Source organism: Salmo salar, chromosome 25 (assembly GCF_965601325.2).
Source record: "Salmo salar chromosome 25, fSalSal1, whole genome shotgun sequence".
Taxonomy (NCBI): domain Eukaryota; kingdom Metazoa; phylum Chordata; class Actinopteri; order Salmoniformes; family Salmonidae; genus Salmo; species Salmo salar.
In genome coordinates this window covers 9717247-9738062 of record NC_138315.1, presented here as the reverse complement: position 1 = coordinate 9738062, position 20816 = coordinate 9717247, and the positions used below count along the sequence as shown (strand labels likewise).

At 42.9% G+C, this 20816-nt stretch overlaps 1 protein-coding gene across 2 annotated transcripts; it reads right to left on the bottom strand.

The window, feature by feature from the left end:
* Positions 1 to 239: 239 nt before the first annotated feature.
* LOC106586118 (gap junction gamma-1 protein) lies at positions 240 to 20816 on the bottom strand. Of its 2 annotated transcripts, XM_014172993.3 has the most exons (4): positions 20631 to 20816; positions 19854 to 20006; positions 2146 to 3313; positions 240 to 1978 (listed from the first exon to the last, which is right to left on the bottom strand). In XM_014172993.3, exons 3-4 carry the CDS (start codon positions 3275 to 3277, stop codon positions 1965 to 1967), a joined length of 1146 nt encoding a protein of 381 aa, XP_014028468.3. In that variant the 5' UTR covers positions 3278 to 3313; positions 19854 to 20006; positions 20631 to 20816; the 3' UTR covers positions 240 to 1964. The 2 variants fall into 2 exon arrangements, with proteins under 2 accessions (XP_014028468.3, XP_014028467.3); XM_014172992.3 differs by lacking the exon at positions 19854 to 20006.

Here is a 20816-nt window from a genome sequence, read left to right as displayed (position 1 = left end):
CAAACATCCCCAAAACATTTGCTTAATTCGTGTGACCGACCAATACTGGGTCATGCATGTGACAGACCAATACCTCACGAGGCTTCTTCTTTCTAAGCTGAAACCTTGAAACAGATACCAGGTTCTGGCCATGCTGCCAAATTCCAGATACTGAGTCGTTCTAGCACATGAATAGAACACAGAAATGTGTTAAAGGAAAAGCACAAACAATACAAACTTTCCATCACAGGAGACATGAATTTATTAGAAAAAGTTTATTTAAGAAATTGAGCACAAAAATACTATTCATACAAAAACTATTTAAACAAATTGTTTGAGATGACAGTTGACACTTAACGGCACTGCTGATATAATGTGTGCACCGATGGCATCATAAGATCACATTCAAGGCATTGGGTCGTTTCAACCATAAAAAGATAACAATGATAACATTTACAACTGTCACCGAGACTGCAGCATGGGGGTCATTATTAACGGTTTGAAGTCTGTTGAATGTTACTTGCATCAATGCCTCAATAATGAACACTGAACCGAGCATAGATTTTGAATTGCATAGAGAAGTAACACAGAGCCACAAATCTACATGTCCCAATTTCAGGAGAAAACACTGAACAAAACAATATAGAAAAATAACCCTGAATTGTGGGAGACTTGAATTACTTTCTGAAAATGCTATTCGACAGAGTAAATGATTGGTTTTTATTTTTTATTTCTATTTCTTTTTTCAAAATTATCTTGGGTCTCCGTTTCATGTTCAGTAGGCACAAAACAGGATGGGAGAGGTACTACAGGAACTTATCCTATAAGAAGGGTTGATTACTTTTTCCCTTTCAAATCATTGCCATGTTGTGCCCTACTGAACAAGACCCAGAGTTCAACTGGTGTATGGCATAGATGCGTTACCCACAAATCGTGGATGGTCCTCAATATGTAAAATAACTCCCAATCTGTTGAGTCCCTCAGTTAATGTAGAAATCCAAAAAGACAACAGTAAACTTCATAGTTGTTACAATTTGGCCATCCTGACCTTAAAGGTTTAATCTTGCAATGCCATCCAAACACTTTCCATATTAAAGTAACAAAATGGAAGAAATCAGTATCAAAAGCATGTTTAACATTACCAGACAAGATAACAATTTACATGAATTCAAGCATTACCCAGGTTTTTTTTAATCCTTTGGACAAAGGTGCCAAAATAGGCTTCCAGTTCCCAGACTTGGCAACAGTAAGATTTATGGGAGGGGGGGGGGGGGGGGGGGGTTCATGATGAAAGTAGGTTAGTTCTCTTTCTGCAAACTACATATTGCTGTGCTACAACTCAAATGTAACTGTTGTTTCTGGTGGTTGACCCAAAATAGTTTTAACCATTTGCTCATTGTAAGCTGTTGCACATGGAAGACAGTTATTCACTCCATAATATCACTTCTAACACCAACTATTACCATACCAGTTAACATCCCCAAACACTGACTCACCGTGGTTCCCTATTCCTCACAAAACACACACACACAAAAATTACACTTTGACATGGTTTTGCGACACACTTGGGTTGCCCATACCTTAGAATGGCTGAAATGTAAACTCCAGTTTTAGGTTGAAGGCAAACTTAAGATTGACCTCTAAACTCCAGCAAAGAGGGGAAAAAAACTACAAACAAGAGGAAACACTAGTATTCCCCCCACAAAAACAGCACAGCTACCCTGAGACGAATAGGAATGTTCTGAAAACAGTTTGTGGACACTTTGGATCTTCAGATGTGCTCAAGTATAGCTGGGTAGGAAGGCGCTGCTCGTTAAGTTTGGCATGTTTCCCTTGAACATTCACTGGCCTCAACACTGAAAGACAGATGGATTCATCCTCCTCAAGTCACATACACACCTGTCCCCACACAATGCTCCCTGGTACCCCTACTGTCCCAGATGCAAGAATCTATCCTGAGAGGGCCAGGTGGGCCAATGACGAAGTTATGCTCGTAAACCTGAAGGCAAGGGGAAAAATGTTTAACGTCAGTTTGAAGTAGACAATTTTACTCTATACACAACATCCATTCATTGATTCCATCCACTATAAAATTAAAACATAGATATACCATGCAACTTACTACTGAAGACGTACTTCTTGTGACGCATGGCACAGCCTACTCACCTTTCTCACAGGTGCTGCTTTGCTTCTCCTGGGCAAAGTTGAGGCGGTTCTGCTCCACGGCCGTCCCGTTGGACTCGGGGCTGTTGCTCCTCGAAGTGCTGCTGTTGTCCTCATTCTGGTAGGCCAGGTCCAGGTGCTGCTGGGCCAGCTTTAGATGCCTTCTTAGCCTCTCCAGCTCCCGCTGCGACGCCTCATCCCCAAACGACTCACGGCCCGAGTCGCCCAGGTTGTAATCCAGTCGCATACCTTTTGGGTCCTTCTTCAGCACTGTGTTGTAGCCTGGAGGAGCTGTAGGCACCTGGCGGCCACATAGTGAGGGATGCTGGCTAGCCAGTTGGTGGGGGGTTTGGGGGCGAGGACGAGGGCGGCAGAAACAGTCCCGTATGCCGCTATAACCCAGGTGGAGGATCTCCAGCAAAGTGAAAAGCAGACAGAGGGCACTCACCGCATACATAATGAGCAGGAAGATGGTTTTCTCAGTGGGACGCGACACGAAGCAGTCCACTGTGTGTGGGCAGGGCGAGCGCATGCACACGTACGAGGGAGACACCTCCAGGCCGTAGAGAATGTACTGGCCGAACAGAAAGGACACCTCGAAAGCAGCACGCGACAGCAGCTGGAACACGTACACCTTCATGAGGCCGTCGCGCTTGATGCGCCGGCGCCCGTCATGCTTCTTGCTAGGCTTCTCCTTCTTCTCCAACTCGATCTCCTCGGAGATCATGGGGTCCTCCTCGCCATTGTCCTCCGCCTCCTCGTAGTTCCGGTTGGTCCCTAGGTTCACCATGGGCATCCTCTTCCCGCAGGGCCTGTACTCATCGTCGTCCATGCGGGCGATTTTGTGCATGGCGAAGCCCAGGTACAGAATAGTGGGGGTGGTGATCATGATCACCTGGAACACCCAGAAGCGGATGTGCGAGAGTGGTGCAAAGGCGTCGTAGCACACATTCTCGCAACCAGGTTGGTGGGTATTGCACACAAACTTGCTCTGTTCATCGTAGTAGATGGACTCGCCTCCCACAGCAGTCAACACAATGCGGAAGACGATAAGCAGTGTGAGCCAGATCTTGCCCACAAAGGTAGAGTGGTTGGAGATCTCGTCCAGGAGACGCGTAAGGAAACTCCAGCTCATGGTGCCTCCGGAATGGGGGGAGAGAGACTTTCAGATCTATATGGGGGAAGAGGGAGGAAAAATTAGCAAAATAGACTATTGTATAGGAGCGCCTGAAAGTGAGGCAGTATCTAGAATCAATATTGAAATATTAGATTTCTCAAGAAATGTCTAACCAGGCTCTATGACATCAGCCTCAACTGCCAGAAGCGTACAGCTCATTGCTGAAGAATGATGAGGGATTCCTCCTCAATACGAGAGTTTGCAACAGTGTGAGAGCCGAAAGATGAAATCAGATTAAGTGCCCACAAATATTACAATATGAAACTGCCTAAATAATATGAAGATAAGACCTTTTGCCTGCAGAGGAGCAGTACATTAACTACACCAACAAACTGAAGTGTGTAGATGTGTTATACACCTGCGTGTACCAATAAAATGAGTCTCCGGTGATGAAGGCCTTTTTCTGTTTGACAGTGTAGGCCTCTTTCTATGTAAGAGGCCAAAAATGTGGTGATCCATTAGCAAGGTATCAGTAATGTCCACCAGATGGCATTAACAGCAATGTGTCTCAAAGGCCACTCAGTGTGGATAACAGAAGTTCCCTCTTGAGAAGGCACATGTTCGGGCAAGGATCTCATGCAATAGGCCTATATCACTAGGCCCAACTGGAATGTCTTATCTCATTAAAACAGCTGTAAGACTAAATCATGTACCAGCTTCCAACTCATCTAGGGCTAAAAACGCAAATTAAAAAGAGAGTAACAGCAGTGTAAAAACAAAGTTCATTGTTCAGCAGTCTTATGGCTTTGGGGTAGAAGCTTTTAAAATAACCTTTTGGACCTGGACTTGGCGCTCACTCCCTTGTTATCAAAGGCAGCGCAGCCCAATTCTGAAAGCTAATGGCGAAAGCTGGTCTTACTGGGGTCAGACACAAAAAACTTTTTGTTTTGACAAAAGACTTTACATATACTGCTCAAAAAAATAAAGGGAACACTTAAACAACACATCCTAGATTTGAATGAAAGAAATAATCTTATTAAATACTTTTTTCTTTACGTAGTTGAATGTGCTGACAACAAAATCACACAAAAATAATCAATGGAAATCCAATTTATCAACCCATGGAGGTCTGGATTTGGAGTCACACTCAAAATTAAAGTGGAAAACCACACTACAGGCTGATCCAACTTTGATGTAATGTCCTTAAAACAAGTCAAAATGAGGCTCAGTAGTGTGTGTGACCTCCACGTGCCTGTATGACCTCCCTACAACGCCTGGGCATGCTCTTGATGAGGTGGCGGATGGTCTCCTGGGGGATCTCCTCCCAGACCTGGACTAAAGCATCCGCCAACTCCTGGACAGTCTGTGGTGCAACGTGGCGTTGGTGGATGGAGTGAGACATGATGTCCCAGATGTGCTCAATTGGATTCAGGTCTGGGGAACGGGTGGGCCAGTCCATAGCATCAATGCCTTCCTCTTGCAGGAACTGCTGACACACTCCAGCCACATGAGGTCTAGCATTGTCTTGCATTAGGAGGAACCCAGGGCCAACCGCACCAGCATATGGTCTCACAAGGGGTCTGAGGATCTCATCTCGGTACCTAATGGCAGTCAGGCTACCTCTGGCGAGCACATGGGGGGCTGTGCGGCACCCCAAAGAAATGCCACCCCACACCATGACTGACCCACCACCAAACCGGTCATGCTGGAGGATGTTGCAGGCAGCAGAAAGTTCTCCAAGGCGTCTCCAGACTCTGTCACGTCTGTCACATGTGCTCAGTGTGAACCTGCTTCATCTGTGAAGAGCACAGGGCGCCAGTGGCGAATTTGCCAATCTTGGTGTTCTCTGGCAAATGCCAAACGTCCTGCACGGTGTTGGGCTGTAAGCACAATCCCCACCTGTGGACGTCAGGCCCTCATACCACCCTCATGGAGTCTGTTTCTGACCGTTTGAGCAGACACATGCACATTTGTGGCCTGCTGGAGGTCATTTTGCAGGGCTCTGGCAGTGCTCCTCCTGCTCCTCCTTGCACATAGGCAGAGGTAGCGGTCCTGCTGCTGGGTTGTTGCCCTCCTACGGCCTCCTCCACGTCTCCTGATGTACTGGCCTGTCTCCTGGTAGCGCCTCCATGCTCTGGACACTACGCTGACAGACACAGCAAACCTTCTTGCCACAGCTCGCATTGATGTGCCATCCTGGATGAGCTGCACTACCTGAGCCACTTTTGTGGGTTGTAGACTCCGTCTCATGCTACCACTAGAGTGAAAGCACCACCAACATTCAAAAGTGACCAAAACATCAGCCAGGAAGCATAAGAACTGAGAAGTGGTCTGTGGTCATCACCTGCCGAACCACTCCTTTATTGGGGGTGTCTTGCTAATTGCCTATAATTTCCACCTGTTGTCTATTCCATTTGCACAACAGCATGTGAAATTTACTGTCAATCAGTGTTGCTTCCTAAGTGGACAGTTTGATTTCACAGAAGTGTGATTGACTTGGAGTTACATTGTGTTGTTTAAGTGTTCCCTTTATTTTTTTGAGCAGTGTACATTAACATGTACTGTGTGTGCATCTATCAGTTACACATACATGTCAGTACATACACACAAGTAGGTCACATGGGGGAGAGGTGTGCCGTGAGGCGTTGCTTTATTTGTTTTTTAAAACCAGGTTTGCTGTTCACTTGCGCTATATAAGATGGGAGTTCCATGCACTCATGGCTCTGTATAATACTGTACGTTTCCTAGAAACGTCTTTACAACCATTGAATCTACACTGAACAAAAATAAAACACAACATGTAAGGTTTTGGTCCCATGTGCTGAAATGAAATGTTTCATACACACAAAAAGCTTATATTGCTCAAATTTTGGGCCCAAATTTGTTTACATCCCTGTAGGTGAGCATTTCTCCTTTGCCAAGATAATCCATCCACAAAGCCCTTTTGTTGGGAAAAACTAATTCTGATTGGCTGGGCTTGGCTCCCCAGTGGGTGGGCCTATACCCTTCAAGGCACCCCTGCCCAGTCATGTGAAATCAATAGATTAGGGCCTAATGAATTTTGACTGATTTCCTTATATGAACTGTAACTCAGTAAAATCTTTGAAATTGTTGCATTTAGATTTTTATTCAGTGTATGTGTTTGAAAAATGTTAAAAAGGTATACTTCACCCAAACAACAAAATTGGTTTCCTTACCCTGTAAGCAGTCTATGAACAAGGTATGACAATAGGCAGGTTTCCATTGACCCAGGTTAATTGTGACAAAAGCAAAATCATTGCGACATGTACAGAGCATGCGGAAAGTATTCAGACCCCTTGACTTTTTCCACATTTTGTTACGAACACCAAGATTGGCAGCCTTATTCTAAAATGGAGACGCAAAATTGAGCTCAGGTGCATCCTGTTTCCATTGATCATCCTTGATGTTTCTACAGTCGAGGCCAAAAGTTCTGAGAATGACACAAATATTAATTTCACAAAGTCTGCTTCCTCAGTTTGTAAGATGGCAATTTGCATATACTCCAGAATGTTATGAAGAGTGATCAGATGAATTGCAATTAATTGCAAAGTCCCTTTTTGCCAAGCAAATGACATGAATCCCCAAAAAACATTTCCACTGCATTTCAGCCCTGCCACAAAAGGACCAGCTGACATGTCAGTGGTTCTCTGGTTAACACAGGTGTGAGCGTTGATGAGGACAAGGCTGGAGATCACTCTGTCATGCTGATTGAAGCTTCCAGTCTGTTATTCGAACTCAAAGGAGGGTGGTGCTTGGAATCATTGTTCTTCCTCTGTCAACCATGGTTACCTGCAAGGAAACACATGTGCCGTCATCATTGCTTTGCACAAAAAGGGCTTCACAGGAAAAGGTTATTGCTGCCAGTAAGATTGATTTAGGTGCAACCATTTATCAGATCAAGAACTTCAAGGAGAGCGGTTAAATTGTTGTGAAGAAGGCTTCAGGGCGCCCAAGAAAGTCTAGCAAGCGCCAGGACCGTCTCCTAAAGTTCATTCAGCTGCGGGATCGGGGCACCACCAGTACAGAGCTTGCTCAGGAATGGCAGCAGGCAGGTGTGAGTGCATCTGCACGCACAGTGAGGCGAAGACTTTGAGGATGGCCTGGTGCCAAGAAGGGCAGCAAAGAAGCCATTTCTCTCCAGGAAAAACATCAGGAACAGACTGATATTCTGCAAAAGGTACAGGGTTGGACTGCTGAGGACTGGGGTAAAGTCGTTTTCTCTGATGAATCCCCTTTACGATTGTTTGGGGCATCCGGAAGAAAGCTTGTCCGGAGAAGACATGGTGAGCGCTACCATCAGTCCTGTGTCACCATGGTCAATCCTCAAGAGGAGGGTGGGCAAATAAAAACCCACAAATTCTGACAAACTATAAGCATTGATTATGCAAGAATGGGCTGCCATCAGTCAGGATGTGGCCCCGAAGTTAATTGACAGCATGTCAGGGCGGATTGCAGAGGTCTTGAAAAAGAAGGGTCAACACTGCAAATATTGACTCTTTGCATCAACTTCATGTAATTGTCAATAAAAGCCTTTGACACTTATGAAATGCTTGTAATTATACTTCAGTATTCCATAGTAACATCTGACAAATATCTAAAGACACTGAAGCAGCAAACTTTGTGAAAATGAATGTGTCATTCAAAACTTTTGGCCACAACTGTACAACTTGACTGGAGTCCATCTGTGGTAAATTAAATTTGGGATGATTTGGAAAGGCACACACCTGTTTATATAAGGTCCCACAGTTGACAGTGCATGTCAGAGCAAACACCAAGCCATGAGGTCAAAAGGAATTGTCTGTAGAGCTCAGGGACAGGATTGTGTCGAGGCACAGATTCGGGGAAGGGTGCCAAAACATTTCTGCAGCATTGAATGTCCCCAAGAACACAGTAGCCTCCATCATTCTTAAAAGGAAAAAGTTTTGAACCACCAAGACTCTTCCTTGAGTTGGCAACCCAGCCAAACTGAGCAATACATTTGCAAGAATTTTTCAAACCAAGTTTTTTGCTTTGTCATTATGGGGCATTACGTGCAGATTGATGGGGGGGATTGATGTTAGCAAATGTGGAAAAAGGCAAGGGGTCTGAATACTTTCTGACTGCAGTGTTTGTATATAAATACACACACACACACACACAGCTCAAACCTAATATTTCTACATTTTACTTTTTAGATGCATGTGTATTGTTAGATATTACTCCACTGTTGGAGTTAGGAACACAAGCATTTTGCAACAACCGTAATAACATATGCTAAATATGTGTACGCAACCAATAAAATTTGATTTGACTTTCACCACACTGCTCATAAAGACCAATACATGTTTACCTGACACACCATCTACTACTTTTTCCTTCACGTGAATACATCTCAATTTTCCCTTCCAATCTTCAGTGTATTGCACTTGCAGTTTGTGGGCTATTAGCATTAGCTGCAGCGTTAGCATTAGCTGCAGCATTCTCCTCTACCCTGGCTGTCTCTCTGTCACAGTCTCATTTGCAGATGGGTTAAAGAACCCTAGCAGTGCTCATTGTGTTAATTGACTGGTCATTGTTTATTTTGGCTAGCCATTCCATTCAGTCAAGCTTTTCCCTTTTTAAAATTCCTGTGGATTAAAACGTAACCCAGCAACAAAAATGCCACTGACAGCTACTCCTGCCACACACAGGCAGAGAGAAAGCTCTGCAGACAGGCAGAGAGAAAGCTTATGATTTGGACAGTTTGGAGGATGGATGAGATGTTTCTGATAATCACAGCGAGTCTATTTAAATTTGGAACTTAAAATTGAATGCCATGTCAGTACACCTGCGTTTTCAGAACAACATTTTTTCTTGCGTTTTAATGTTTCTTTCAGCGTGAAAAAACACAGAATTCTGCGCTAACGCAACATCTGAAATGAAAATAATTACCCAGCAATTAATAAATAAATAACCCACTTCTGGGTCAAAAATCCATGCAAAACAGAAACGCAGCAAAAGAGTAAAAAGTAGGGGTGTACCGGTACATGTAATCAGACTGAACCATTCCGGTCCGCACTGTGAATCCGAATGAATATATGGGGGGGGGGATGTACTATATAAAAACACTAGGCATAGGCTATGCGCCAACGCTACGTTGTAGGCCTGCCTCTAAAGTAAATCTGTCAACTCCATTTAAACAACCTATGTGCACATTGTAATACAAATGACATATCTTATTAGTTCATTTCAAAATGTAATTTTGTGAGGCGCAGCAGGGAACTAGTTCTTTACCATGGCGAGTGGTGGGGTCAATAGAATTGGAGGAAAACCCATTGTTTAAATCTCAAATTTTTGAACATTTTGCCTTCCCAGTAGAATACAACAGCGATGGACAGAGAGTTGTGGTTACAACTTTAACAGTATTTATCCACACTCAACGAGAATAGGCTATGCAGCTGCCAACACCTCAAATATGTTAACACATTTACGCCGACGTCACCCCAGTACACCGGCACAAGACTGAAACGAAAAAAAAAACAGATTCTCCCTTCAAGCTGATTCTGACCGGGCCAAAGAAATTACAAGACTGATAGGTAGGCTGTTTATATTTGTTTACAGTCTTTGATTTATAGCCGCCGTTCTAGGTGGTTAAAAATAGGGGATTCAGCACCTCGTAAAAAAAACTCCTCGAAATTCCCTCTTGCATAATTATTTTTAGCACACAGGTAGTACCCGCTCTTTATATGCAAACCAAAGCTTTCAATGAATTGGCCACTGCATCCTGTGATGCGCTTACTTCTTAGTGATAGCCCTTTTTTCAATTTTCACCTAAAATGACATACACAAATCTAACTGCCTGTAGCTCAGGCCGTGAAGCAAGGATGTGCATATTCTTGGTACCATTTGAAAAGAAACATTTTGAAGTTTGTGGAAATGTGAATTGAATGTAGGAGAATATAGCACAATAGATCTGGTAGAACAAAATACGAGGGGGAAAAAACATCCGTTTCTTTTGTATTTTTTTTCTACCACCATCTTTGAAATGCATCAGAAAGGTCCCAAATCTAGCCATCACTGTGGTTGTAATTCCGATGGTGTCCACAAGAGGGCAGCAGTGCATGTGCAAAGTTTCAGACTGATAACTTGAAGTATGAGCAAGCTACATGACAAATAGTGTGAAGTCACCCAGGTGTCCTTCACGATTTGCCAAAATGTATATTTAGATTACATTTTTCTGCAAGAATATCGTCAAATCTGTATACTTGGACTTTGATTTAGCTTTTCCAGTATTAGTAGCCATATTGTAAGTTTTTCCAGTATTAGTAGCCATATTGTAAGTTTTCATAGCTCTCCATATTCTTGCCATTTTTGTCCAAAATGAAAAGGCTTGCTGTCGCAAAAGGTTCGTAGCAAAATTGTGCGACAGATACGGGGTTTCCACATACTCCCGTAAAGCCCAGCTCATTGGCTAACTAGTTAGCTTTGTTTGTTTGATCCCGATTGGTGCTTATTTGACAAAGTAACAGTCAAATCAAGTGAAGACCACCCGTGTCATCGGCGCGCCATAAAGGCGTCGCTCTCTGACCAAAGTGTCCTATAGGATATACTACACCCCTAATGATATAGTGAAGTCTGGTTACGTTCTAGGATCTCTGAGGAATAAATACAAACGTAATTTGACTGGTTGAAACAACGTTTAGTGTTAGATTTTCACAGATTCCTTTCTTTGCAAATTGAACGGGTGGAAATACAAAATTGATCTTGCATGCTATATGGACCGTTTTAGGATAATGAAAAGGATTTTATCTAACAAAGCGACACTTCATGTTATCTCCGGGACCCTTGGGATGATAAATCAGAGCAAGATTTCAGAATGTAAGTACACATTTCACCTTCAGAGGGGAATTTATCAAACCTGTCGCGGTGAAAAAAGTGTGTTGTTTTGAGCTCTCCTCAAACAATAGCATGGCATTTTTCGCAGTAAAGGCTACTGTAAATTGGACAGTGCAGTTATATTAACACGAAAGCTTTGAGCCGATATAAGACACATATGTACCGACATTTGTTTCTCTAAAATCTGCGTTCGACACATGGCGCAACATGATTTACAATTGTCCCGTTGAAGGGACACCTATCCCTAATTTAGGCAAGTCGAAGTTTGGTAGCCGAAGTCTACACCCCTTCGTCGGTGATTGGTCAACAGTACTACTCCTAGTAGGAGTGGGAACTATGGACAGTGTTTTCATTCAACGAGACGACTAGTTCTCATGCAATTCTTTTCTCTTGAGAAATACTGCACCAAACATCTTAGTTAGATGTAAAATGATGCGACTAACACCTTGGCAAAAACGTGAAAATGTATTATAGATTTATTTATTTATCTTAAATTAATTCAGTATACAAAACATTAGGAACACCTGCTCTCCATGACATAGGCTGACCAGGTGAAAGCTCTGATCCCTTATTGACGTTACCTGTTAATTCCAGCTAGAGCAAACCGAACCTAGTATGCAGGCGGCTTTAGAAGATTCCCCTGGAGGTAGATTCCCCCCCCCCCCCCCCCCCAGATAGGATATGAACAGGGCATGGCAAAAATGTGTAGAATAGAAGGATATTAACTTTTAAAATTCTCTCAGCCTCATTGCAAAATGTGTAAAATAGCATGACATTAGCTATAAAAAAACTGCACATTTGTCTTTCTGCCCTATGGCAACGAGTGTAGAATTGCAGGAAATTAGCTTTAAAAACTGCAGACCTCAGACCTTGCGGGGCCCCGCGAAACTGCGGTGCACCACTACCTCCAGTGGCACAAAGTCAATTTCTGCAGCATGAGATGAGCCGAATTAAACGTAAAAGGCTTTGAAAATAAAAAGCTTGCGGTACGCTCAATGCTCTGTTGACATGTCACACTTAGAAAAAGAAAAAAGGAACTTCGCATTAACAGCATATACAAAAACAGTGCTGCCAACTCACGCATAGGGCATGAGACACGCTTTTGATCCTCTTCACACGCCACACCTCGTATTTCTCGCGCATTGAAAAAAGTATTGCTTTTATTTTCTAATGAATCCAGTTTAGAAACCGGGTAGTTTGGATGATGATTGGCTAAAACAGCATTTAGCCGTGTGTATGTGAGACCATATACCATGACCTTTAGCCTTTTCACCTTGATATCATTGTGCCTTTTCACCTCGATAAAATGGCTACGTCAACAATAATTTGACATGCCAATGTAGAAAAGAAGTGTTTAGATGAATTTTGAGAGAAACCGAAAAGAACATTGTGAAACAAACAAAGTGGGCACTTACCTGCGTCACTGACTGGTGTGCAGAAAAAGGATACATTGTGAGTTTGAGAATACAACAAAAATCGAGCTGAATGTCATTCTACGGAACCTTTATGGTTCAGTGAGAAATTTGAATGGCGAAGAATATAGGATTAGCAGCAGCGCTGGTTTGAACCGACATAAACGACCCCCCCCTCTCAGTTTGACATGGAGTATACAGAAGGACACCGAATTCCCAATGAGCAAACAATGTGTCTTTCGGCGTAATTAAAAAGTTGAGTAAAGAGGGGTGTGACAAAGCTGCTCACCAGTGAATGGATACATATGGTATATAATAGGGATGCACGATATGGGTAAGCATATTGGAATCGGACGATATTAGCTAAAAATTCCAACGTCGGCATCGGCCCGATGTCTAGTTTAACACCAATGTGCAAAACCGATGTCAAAGCTGACGTGCAGACCTATATAACGTAGGTACATGACGTAATGACGCCACAAAAAATAAAGCGCTACACGTGCAACACAGCATTCCTAACCTAGCTCACAATGTCTGCTGTGTGGATTGAGCAGTCAACAAGTCGAGCAGTCTTTTGAAAGAGTAAGAAAATTTCAGCGAGACAACTCAAACGGCGAAATTCATTAACGCCAAGATAATGGAATTCATTGGCCTTGACAATCAACCGTTCTCTGTCGTGGATGATGTTGGCTTTCACCGACTGGTCGAGTACTGGTACGCACTACCAAGTAGGCGCTATTTTTCAGATGTTGCCCTACCGGAGTTACACAGAATTGTTAAAACAAATCCATGAGCTACTTGCTATGGGCGTCACCGCTATTAGCTTCACGACTGACATTTGGACCAGTGATGTCAGCCCTATGAGCATTATGAGTGTGACAGCACAGTGGGTCGACGAGGATTTTGTACTGAGGAAAGCCGTATTGCATGTTCGAGAATGTGCTGTTTCTCATACCGCTGCTGCCATTTCAATGGCATTTGAGAACGTGTTTGAAAATTGGAAACATGAACAAACATTTAACATGATTTCCTGTGGTTACATTTAAACCACAGGAAAATGTTTTGCATACATTTAATGTAAGCTTGGTATCTAGCCTGTGGTTGTTGCATAGCAACCAGTCTAGCAATGAGACTTTTTTCCCGGACAACTTTTTCTGGCAGAATGTATTCATGAATTTATTTACAAAAGCAACATTTTCAATTTAGATGTGTTGTTTCTTGCCTTACTGTGTTGGCAACTGGTTTTTAAAAGCAATAAGGTACCTCAGGGGTTAATGATATATGACCTAAATACCACGGCTAAGGGCTGTATCTAGGCACTCCGCATTGCGTCGTGCTTAAGTACAAACCTTAGCCGTGGTATATAGGCCATATACCACACCCCCTTATTGCTTAAGTATATTGAGTGAGTTACAATGTAACTTCACCCGGGACATCCATAATCTTTCTGGCACAGCACTGTGAACCGCAGCAGATTGAAGCTTGTGATTGGTTTAATAAGTGACCGGGACCAAGGCGATTGGATGCGTTCGTAAAGAAACGCCCCTTATGATTAGTGTGGACTGCAGCCACGGCAGACTGGACAAGCACGTTCATTCTAAGCGCTGATCAAAGTCTATGAACTCAATTGTCAAAATATCAGCATGGCAACTTGAAAGCTGTTTTGTAAACATAAACGTCTAGAAATAAATTTGCGTTCACACCTGTCCCAGACTGCTTCCTTATGACAGCATGTGATAATAGGCTGTCACATACTACTACTGATTTAATATAGGGTTGGGCGGTATCCAGATGTTCATATCGTCCTTGTCTCATGCCGGGATTTATGGTATTATTGGCTTTGTACACAAGGGGGCGTCCCAAAAAAAAGGGATATTGGGTGTCTACCAGAATGCTACCAAATTTAGCACGAGTAACAGATTTCCATTGAGCCTGCTATCTAAATATGTTAAAGAACTAAAATGATTTAACGAATTGCAAAGACAGACAATCCAGCTACCGAATGTAATTTTTGGTGAGTTACAAGCAAATGTGAACGAGAGACATTGTGCAAATGAACAAAGTTGAGACGCATGCTTGTCTGAAGGAAGAACAGTACCTGCTCTGGAGCAGCATATGTACAAAGCTGTGTCTGTGTGGAGTCTAGAGTTGCTACGGCAACTGGCCTGCCTGCTCTGCACGGAGAAGATGGGGGAGGAGCAGACAGGGCGAGAACTGAGAGGAGAATATGGGGGAGGAGCAGACCAGCCAAGAACTGAGAGGAGAATATGGGGGAGGAGCAGACAGGGCGAGAACTGAGCGGAGAATATGGGGGAGGAGCAGACAGGGCGAGAACTGAGAGGAGAATATGGGGGAGGAGCAGACAGGGCGAGAACTGAGAGGAGAATATGGGGGAGGAGCAGACAGGGCGAGAACTGAGCGGAGAATATGGGGGAGGAGCAGACAGGGCGAGAACTGAGAGGAGAATATGGGGGAGGAGCAGACAGGGCGAGAACTGAGAGGAGAATATGGGGGAGGAGCAGACAGGGCGAGAACTGAGCGGAGAATATGGGGGAGGAGCAGACAGGGCGAGAACTGAGAGGAGAATATGGGGGAGGAGCAGACAGGGCGAGAACTGAGAGGAGAATATGGGGGAGGAGCAGACAGGGCGAGAACTGAGAAGAGAAAAAAAAACGCTAGGAAATCAAAAAGATAGCAGTGGCAGCTGTAAAGATAACTCATCCAAAACATGGCAGAAAGCAAACACAATATGATGCCCCATCACCTTAATTCAGCCACTTACTTAGATAACTAGCAAGTTAAATTTAGGGGTAGCTTTAACGCAGAATTCTTCAATTTTTCACGTAGGACAACATATCTTGCTGTGTTTTGTAAACGGCGATCTAAAATACTTCTATTGTAATTTCAGACTCATTTTGTGCTTCAGTTGCACTTCTCCACTCAGATGAGAATTCACGACGATGCTCTGACTGATGTACTTTTCTCAGGGTAGCCAACATACATTTCTCTGATAAAATGCAAGATTAACTTTAAGAAAAACATTAGGAAATGTAGCTTGCTACATTCTTTCTATGAAGTATGATGGCCATGCATCGTTTTTTTGCAACGACAAAAAAATACATAGCTTTTTAAATTGTATGCTCACTTGTGTGGCTGCCAGCCAAATAGCGTTGCACTTCTGTTGTCATCTGATAAAAAGCCATTTTCTGCCGAATGTGTTGCACTAATGTATTTTCTGTGAACGGAAACTAGAGTTGCACGTCTCCGATCACCATTTAACCAAAAAAATAAAACGTGACCCCTGTCAATACACCGCTAGACTCACCTGCTCCCGCTTTCTCCCTTTGTGCTATTTACAAACAAACATGCGACCTGCTGAACTGTTCTGGGGAACTACGGTAAACTTCATAATGCAAAATAATGTGACAGGTGAAATTTAGAGCGCGATCTGCAGGTATTTACTTAAAGTAGCTACAAATATGAAATGTATTGAAAAACCATCACGCGGCCATCTCCAAATACTCTGGTATATAAGGTACACCACCCAAGTCTAATTGAATCCACCACTTTCATTAGCCCAGATCCATAAGCTACATTAAATTCACCTTGTTTGGTCATAGAAAATTTAGCACTAGGTTATTTAGGCTGTAACAATGAAATGGCGTGTTTAGCATGAATTTTGGAAGGGTGACCTGATAACTGTATTATCAATATTATTTTGCCCCCAAACAGATTGTAAACCCAAATGTGTAACTGATTCTAGTGTTTTATTTATTTATTTTACCAGGTAAGTTGACTGACAACACATTCTCATTTAGAGCAACAACCTAGGGAATTGTTACAGGGGAGATGTGGGGGATGAATGAGCCGATTGTAAGCTGGGGATGATTAGGTGACAATACATTGATAGAGATAGAGATAGATATCTCTATACACACACACACACATACAGTTGAAGTCAGAAGTTTACATACACCTTAGCCAAATAAATTTAAACTCAGTTTTTCACATTTCAAATCAAAATTCCTGACATATAATCCTAGTAAGAATTCCCTGTCTTAGGTCAGTTAGGATCACCACTTTATTTTAAGAATGTGAAATGTCAGAATAATAGTAGAGAGAAATATTTATTTCAGGTTTTATTTCTTTCATCACATTCCCAGTGGGTCAGAAGTTTACATACACTCAATTAGTATTTGGTAGCATTGCCTTTAAATTGTTTAACTTGGGTCAAACATTTCAGGTAGCCTTCCACAAGCTTCCCACAATAAGTTGGGTGAATTTTGGCCCATTCCTCCTGACAGAGCTGGTGTAACTGAGTCAGGTTTGTAGGCCTCCTTGCTCGCACACGCTTTTTCAGTTCTGCACACAAACTTTCTATAGGATTGAAGTCAGCGCTTTGTGATGGCCACTCCAATACCTTGACTGTTGTCCTTAAGCCATTTTTGCCACAACTTTGGAAGTATGCTTGGGGTCATTGTCCATTTGGAAGACCCATTTGCGACCAAGCTTTAACTTCCTAACTGATGTCTTGAGATGTTGCTTCAATGTATCCACGTACTTTTCCTCCCTCCTGATGCCATCTATTTTGTGAAGTGCACCAGTCCCTCCTTCAGCAAAGCACCCCCACAACATGATGCTGCCACCCCCATGCTTCATAGTTGGGATGGTGTTCTTCAGCTTGCAAGCATCCCCCTTTTTCCTCCAAACAGAACGATGGTCATTATGGCCAAACAGTTCTATTTTTGTTTCATCAGACCAGAGGACATTAATCCAAAATTACGATCTTTGTCCCCATGTGCAGTTGCAAACCGTAGTCTGGCTTTTTTATGGCGGTTTTGGAGCAGTGGCTTCTTCCTTGCTGAGCGGCCTTTCAGGTTATGTCGATATAGGACTCGTTTTACTGTGGATATAGATACTTTATACCGGTTTTCTCCAGCATCGTCACAAAGTACTTTGCTGTTGTTCTGGGATTGATTTGCACTTTTCACACCAAAGTACATTCATCTGTAGGAGACAGAACACGTCTCCTTCCTGTGCGGTACGACAGCTGAGTGGTCCTTTGGTGTTTATACTTGCGTACTATTGTTTTGTACAGATGAACGTGGTACCTTCAGGCATTTGGAATTTGCTCCCAAGGATGAACCAGACTTGGAGGTCTACAATGTTCTGAGGTCTTGGCTGATTTCTTTTGATTTTCCCATGATGTCAAGCAAAGAGGCACGGAGTTTGATGGTAGGCCTTGAAATACATTCACAGGTACACCTCCAATTGACTCAAATTATGTCAATTAGCCTATCAGAAGCTTCTAAAGCCTTGACATCATTTTCAAAGCTGTTTAAAGGCACAGTCAACTTAGTGTATGTAAACTTCTGACCCACTGGAATTGTGATACAGCGAATTATAAGTGAAATAATCTGTCTGTAAATAATTGTTGGAAAAATTACTTTTGTCATGCACAAAGTAGAGGTCCTAACCGACTTGCCAAAACTATAGCTTGTTAACAAGACATTTGTGGAATGGTTAAAAAACGAGTTTTAATGACTCCAACCACACACCCCTTCAAATTAGTGTATTTGGCTATTTCAGACACACCCGTTGCTGACAGCTGTATAATATTGAGCACACAGCCATGCGATCTCCATAGACAAACAGTGGCAGTAGAACACTCTTACTGAAGAGCTCAGTGACTCAATGTTGCACCGTCATAGGATGCCACCTTTCCAACAAGTCAGTTTGTCAAATTTCTGCTCTGCTAGAGCTGCCCTGGTCAACTGTTAGTGCTATTATTGTGAAGTGGAAATGTTTAGGAGCAACAACAGCGCAGCCACAGTTTGTTTCAGCACCCTGCAGATAGAGGGGGGGGGGGGGGGGGTTGATCTTGACAAAACATTTATGTATGGAGCTCGCTTTCTGCATGGGGGCACTGTCATGCTGAAACAGAAAAGTGCCTTCCCCAAACTGTTGCCACAAAGTTGGAAGCACAGAATCGTAGCATTAAGATTTCCCTTCACTGGAACTAATTTGCCTAGCCCGAACCATGAAAAACACCCTCGTACATTATTCTTCCCCCATCCAATTTTACAGTTGATACCATGTATTCGGGCAGGTAGTGTCCATCGAACTGCCATATGGTGAAGCATGATTCATCACTCCAGAAAACAGGTCTCCACTGCTCCAAAGTCCAATGGCGGTGAGCTTTACACCACTCCAGCCGAAGCTTGGCATTGCATTTGGTGATCTTAGGCTTGTGTGCGGCTCCTCGGCAATGGAAACCAATTTCATGAAGCTCCCAACAAACAGTTTTTGTGCCGACGTTGCTTCCAGAGACAGTTCGGAACTCAGTAGTGAGTGTTGCAACAGAAGACAGATGATTTTTATGCACTACAGCACTCGGTGGTCCCGGTCTGTGAGCTTGTGTGGCCGTTGTTGCTCCTAGACTTTCAACTTCACAATAACAGCACTTCAACGGTTCCACGTTGAAAGTCACTGAGTTCTTCAGGAAGGCCATTCTCCTGCCAATGTTTGACTATGGAGGTGGCATGGCTGTGTGCTCGATTTTAGTCACCTGTCAGCCAGGGGTGTGGCTGAAATAGCCAAATCCACTAATTTGAAGGGGTGTCCACATCCTTTTCTACATATTGTGTACCTCTAGGTGGAATTTCCAACGGTCCTATTTTAAAAGGGATATTTCACCCAAATTAATTCCATATTTCCATGTTGGTGTCTTAAAAAAAAATGTGTGGCTCCCGAGTGGCACAGCAGTCAAAGGCACTGCATTTCAGTGCTAGAGACGTCACTACAGACCCTGGTTTGATTCCAGGTTGTATCACAACCGGCCGTGATTGGGAGTCCCATAAGGCGGCGCGCAATTGGCCCAGCGTCGTCCGAGTTAGGCTACCCCGGCCAAACCCTGTCATTGTAAATATGAATTTGTTCTTAACTGACTTGCCTAGTTAAAAAAAATATGTTTTAAATGAACAAGGAGAGATTAATATTGCCATTTTCTAACTAATTACATTTTCCACAGTTGCCATTCTCTAAATTTCATGCACACAAAAAATCTCATAGTAACTTCAAACCAAGTTGTTGAGTTGGGTTTATTCAACTTTAAAATAATCTTAAATACACCGGACCTGTGAATTTTAAACATTTCTATTTCACCCTTGCCATGTGCCTAAGACCCCCGCTAGGGGTGACAGCATTGACAATCACGATAGGAAACCTCAGTTATCTTCAAAGGTTGGGAACCCTGCTAAAATATGAAAATATTACATGTCATGTCTCAAAATCGACATCTATCTTACCTCATATCGTTTCATTTGATATGAAAGATGACGAGTTCAATGGTAGGCCTGTGTGTAGCCTTAATTCTCGCACAGTATCCAGACTAGGCGACCAGATTTCTCGACCACCTTTTTCTGGTTACCATTGATTTAGTCTCCCTAATTTTGACCATCCTACAAGGGTAAAAAAAAAACAATAAATGTAACGTATTATGACCATTGGTTTCCTTAGAAGATTATCACAATTAACATGAATCTTTTTTTTTTTTTTAACACCTTGTTCAAAAGATGCGTTTCTGATTGGAAACCGCCTGGGTTCTTCAAACTCAACTCTGGACCTCGATGCCAGTTCCATTGCATTTTTTTGTATTGTTCCCCTACAATCAGTGATTGATTTAGACAGAACTGAAAATCAGCAGGCTCCGGACCTCGGAAGGTAAGAGTTGAGTACCCCTGCCCTAGGTGATGAAATCCGCGGTCTACTGTGCTGCGTTCAGTTGCTTCCATCACTTTCACACAATGAAGGAACAAACTACTGTCCACTCAAGACAATATCAATTGGTTGGCTAGATACCTCTAGTAGCACTAATCAAACAATATACCGATGTACTAGCTAGCTACTTATCAATGTCAAACGCAGTACATTTGGAGAAAAACGAATTGCTTCCAGCAGCCAGCAAACAAGAGACATTTATACAACTAACCTAGCTAGCGCACAACATTCGTAAAACGAAAAACAGCCTGGACACATTAATACTCCGTTTTGTTGCTTGATAAACGTGTATTAATTAATCTTACCTTGAAGCCAACTGCGTTTCTCAATTCTTTGAATTCAGCCTGTAGTCGAAACCTCAAAAAAAAAATGGGAGCACTTTTCCCTCTTTCTCACCACAATATACAAAAGTCTCACTAGTTACACCATGGGATTGGATATAGCATGTGACTTTCTCTCCTCCGTCGCGGCTAATTTTTTTTTTATACGGG

Excerpts from the sequence above, each read along its gene's own strand:
- LOC106586118 (XM_014172993.3), bottom strand. The coding sequence starts at position 3,277 with ATGAGCTGGAGTTTCCTTACGCGTCTCCTGGACGAGATCTCCAACCAC.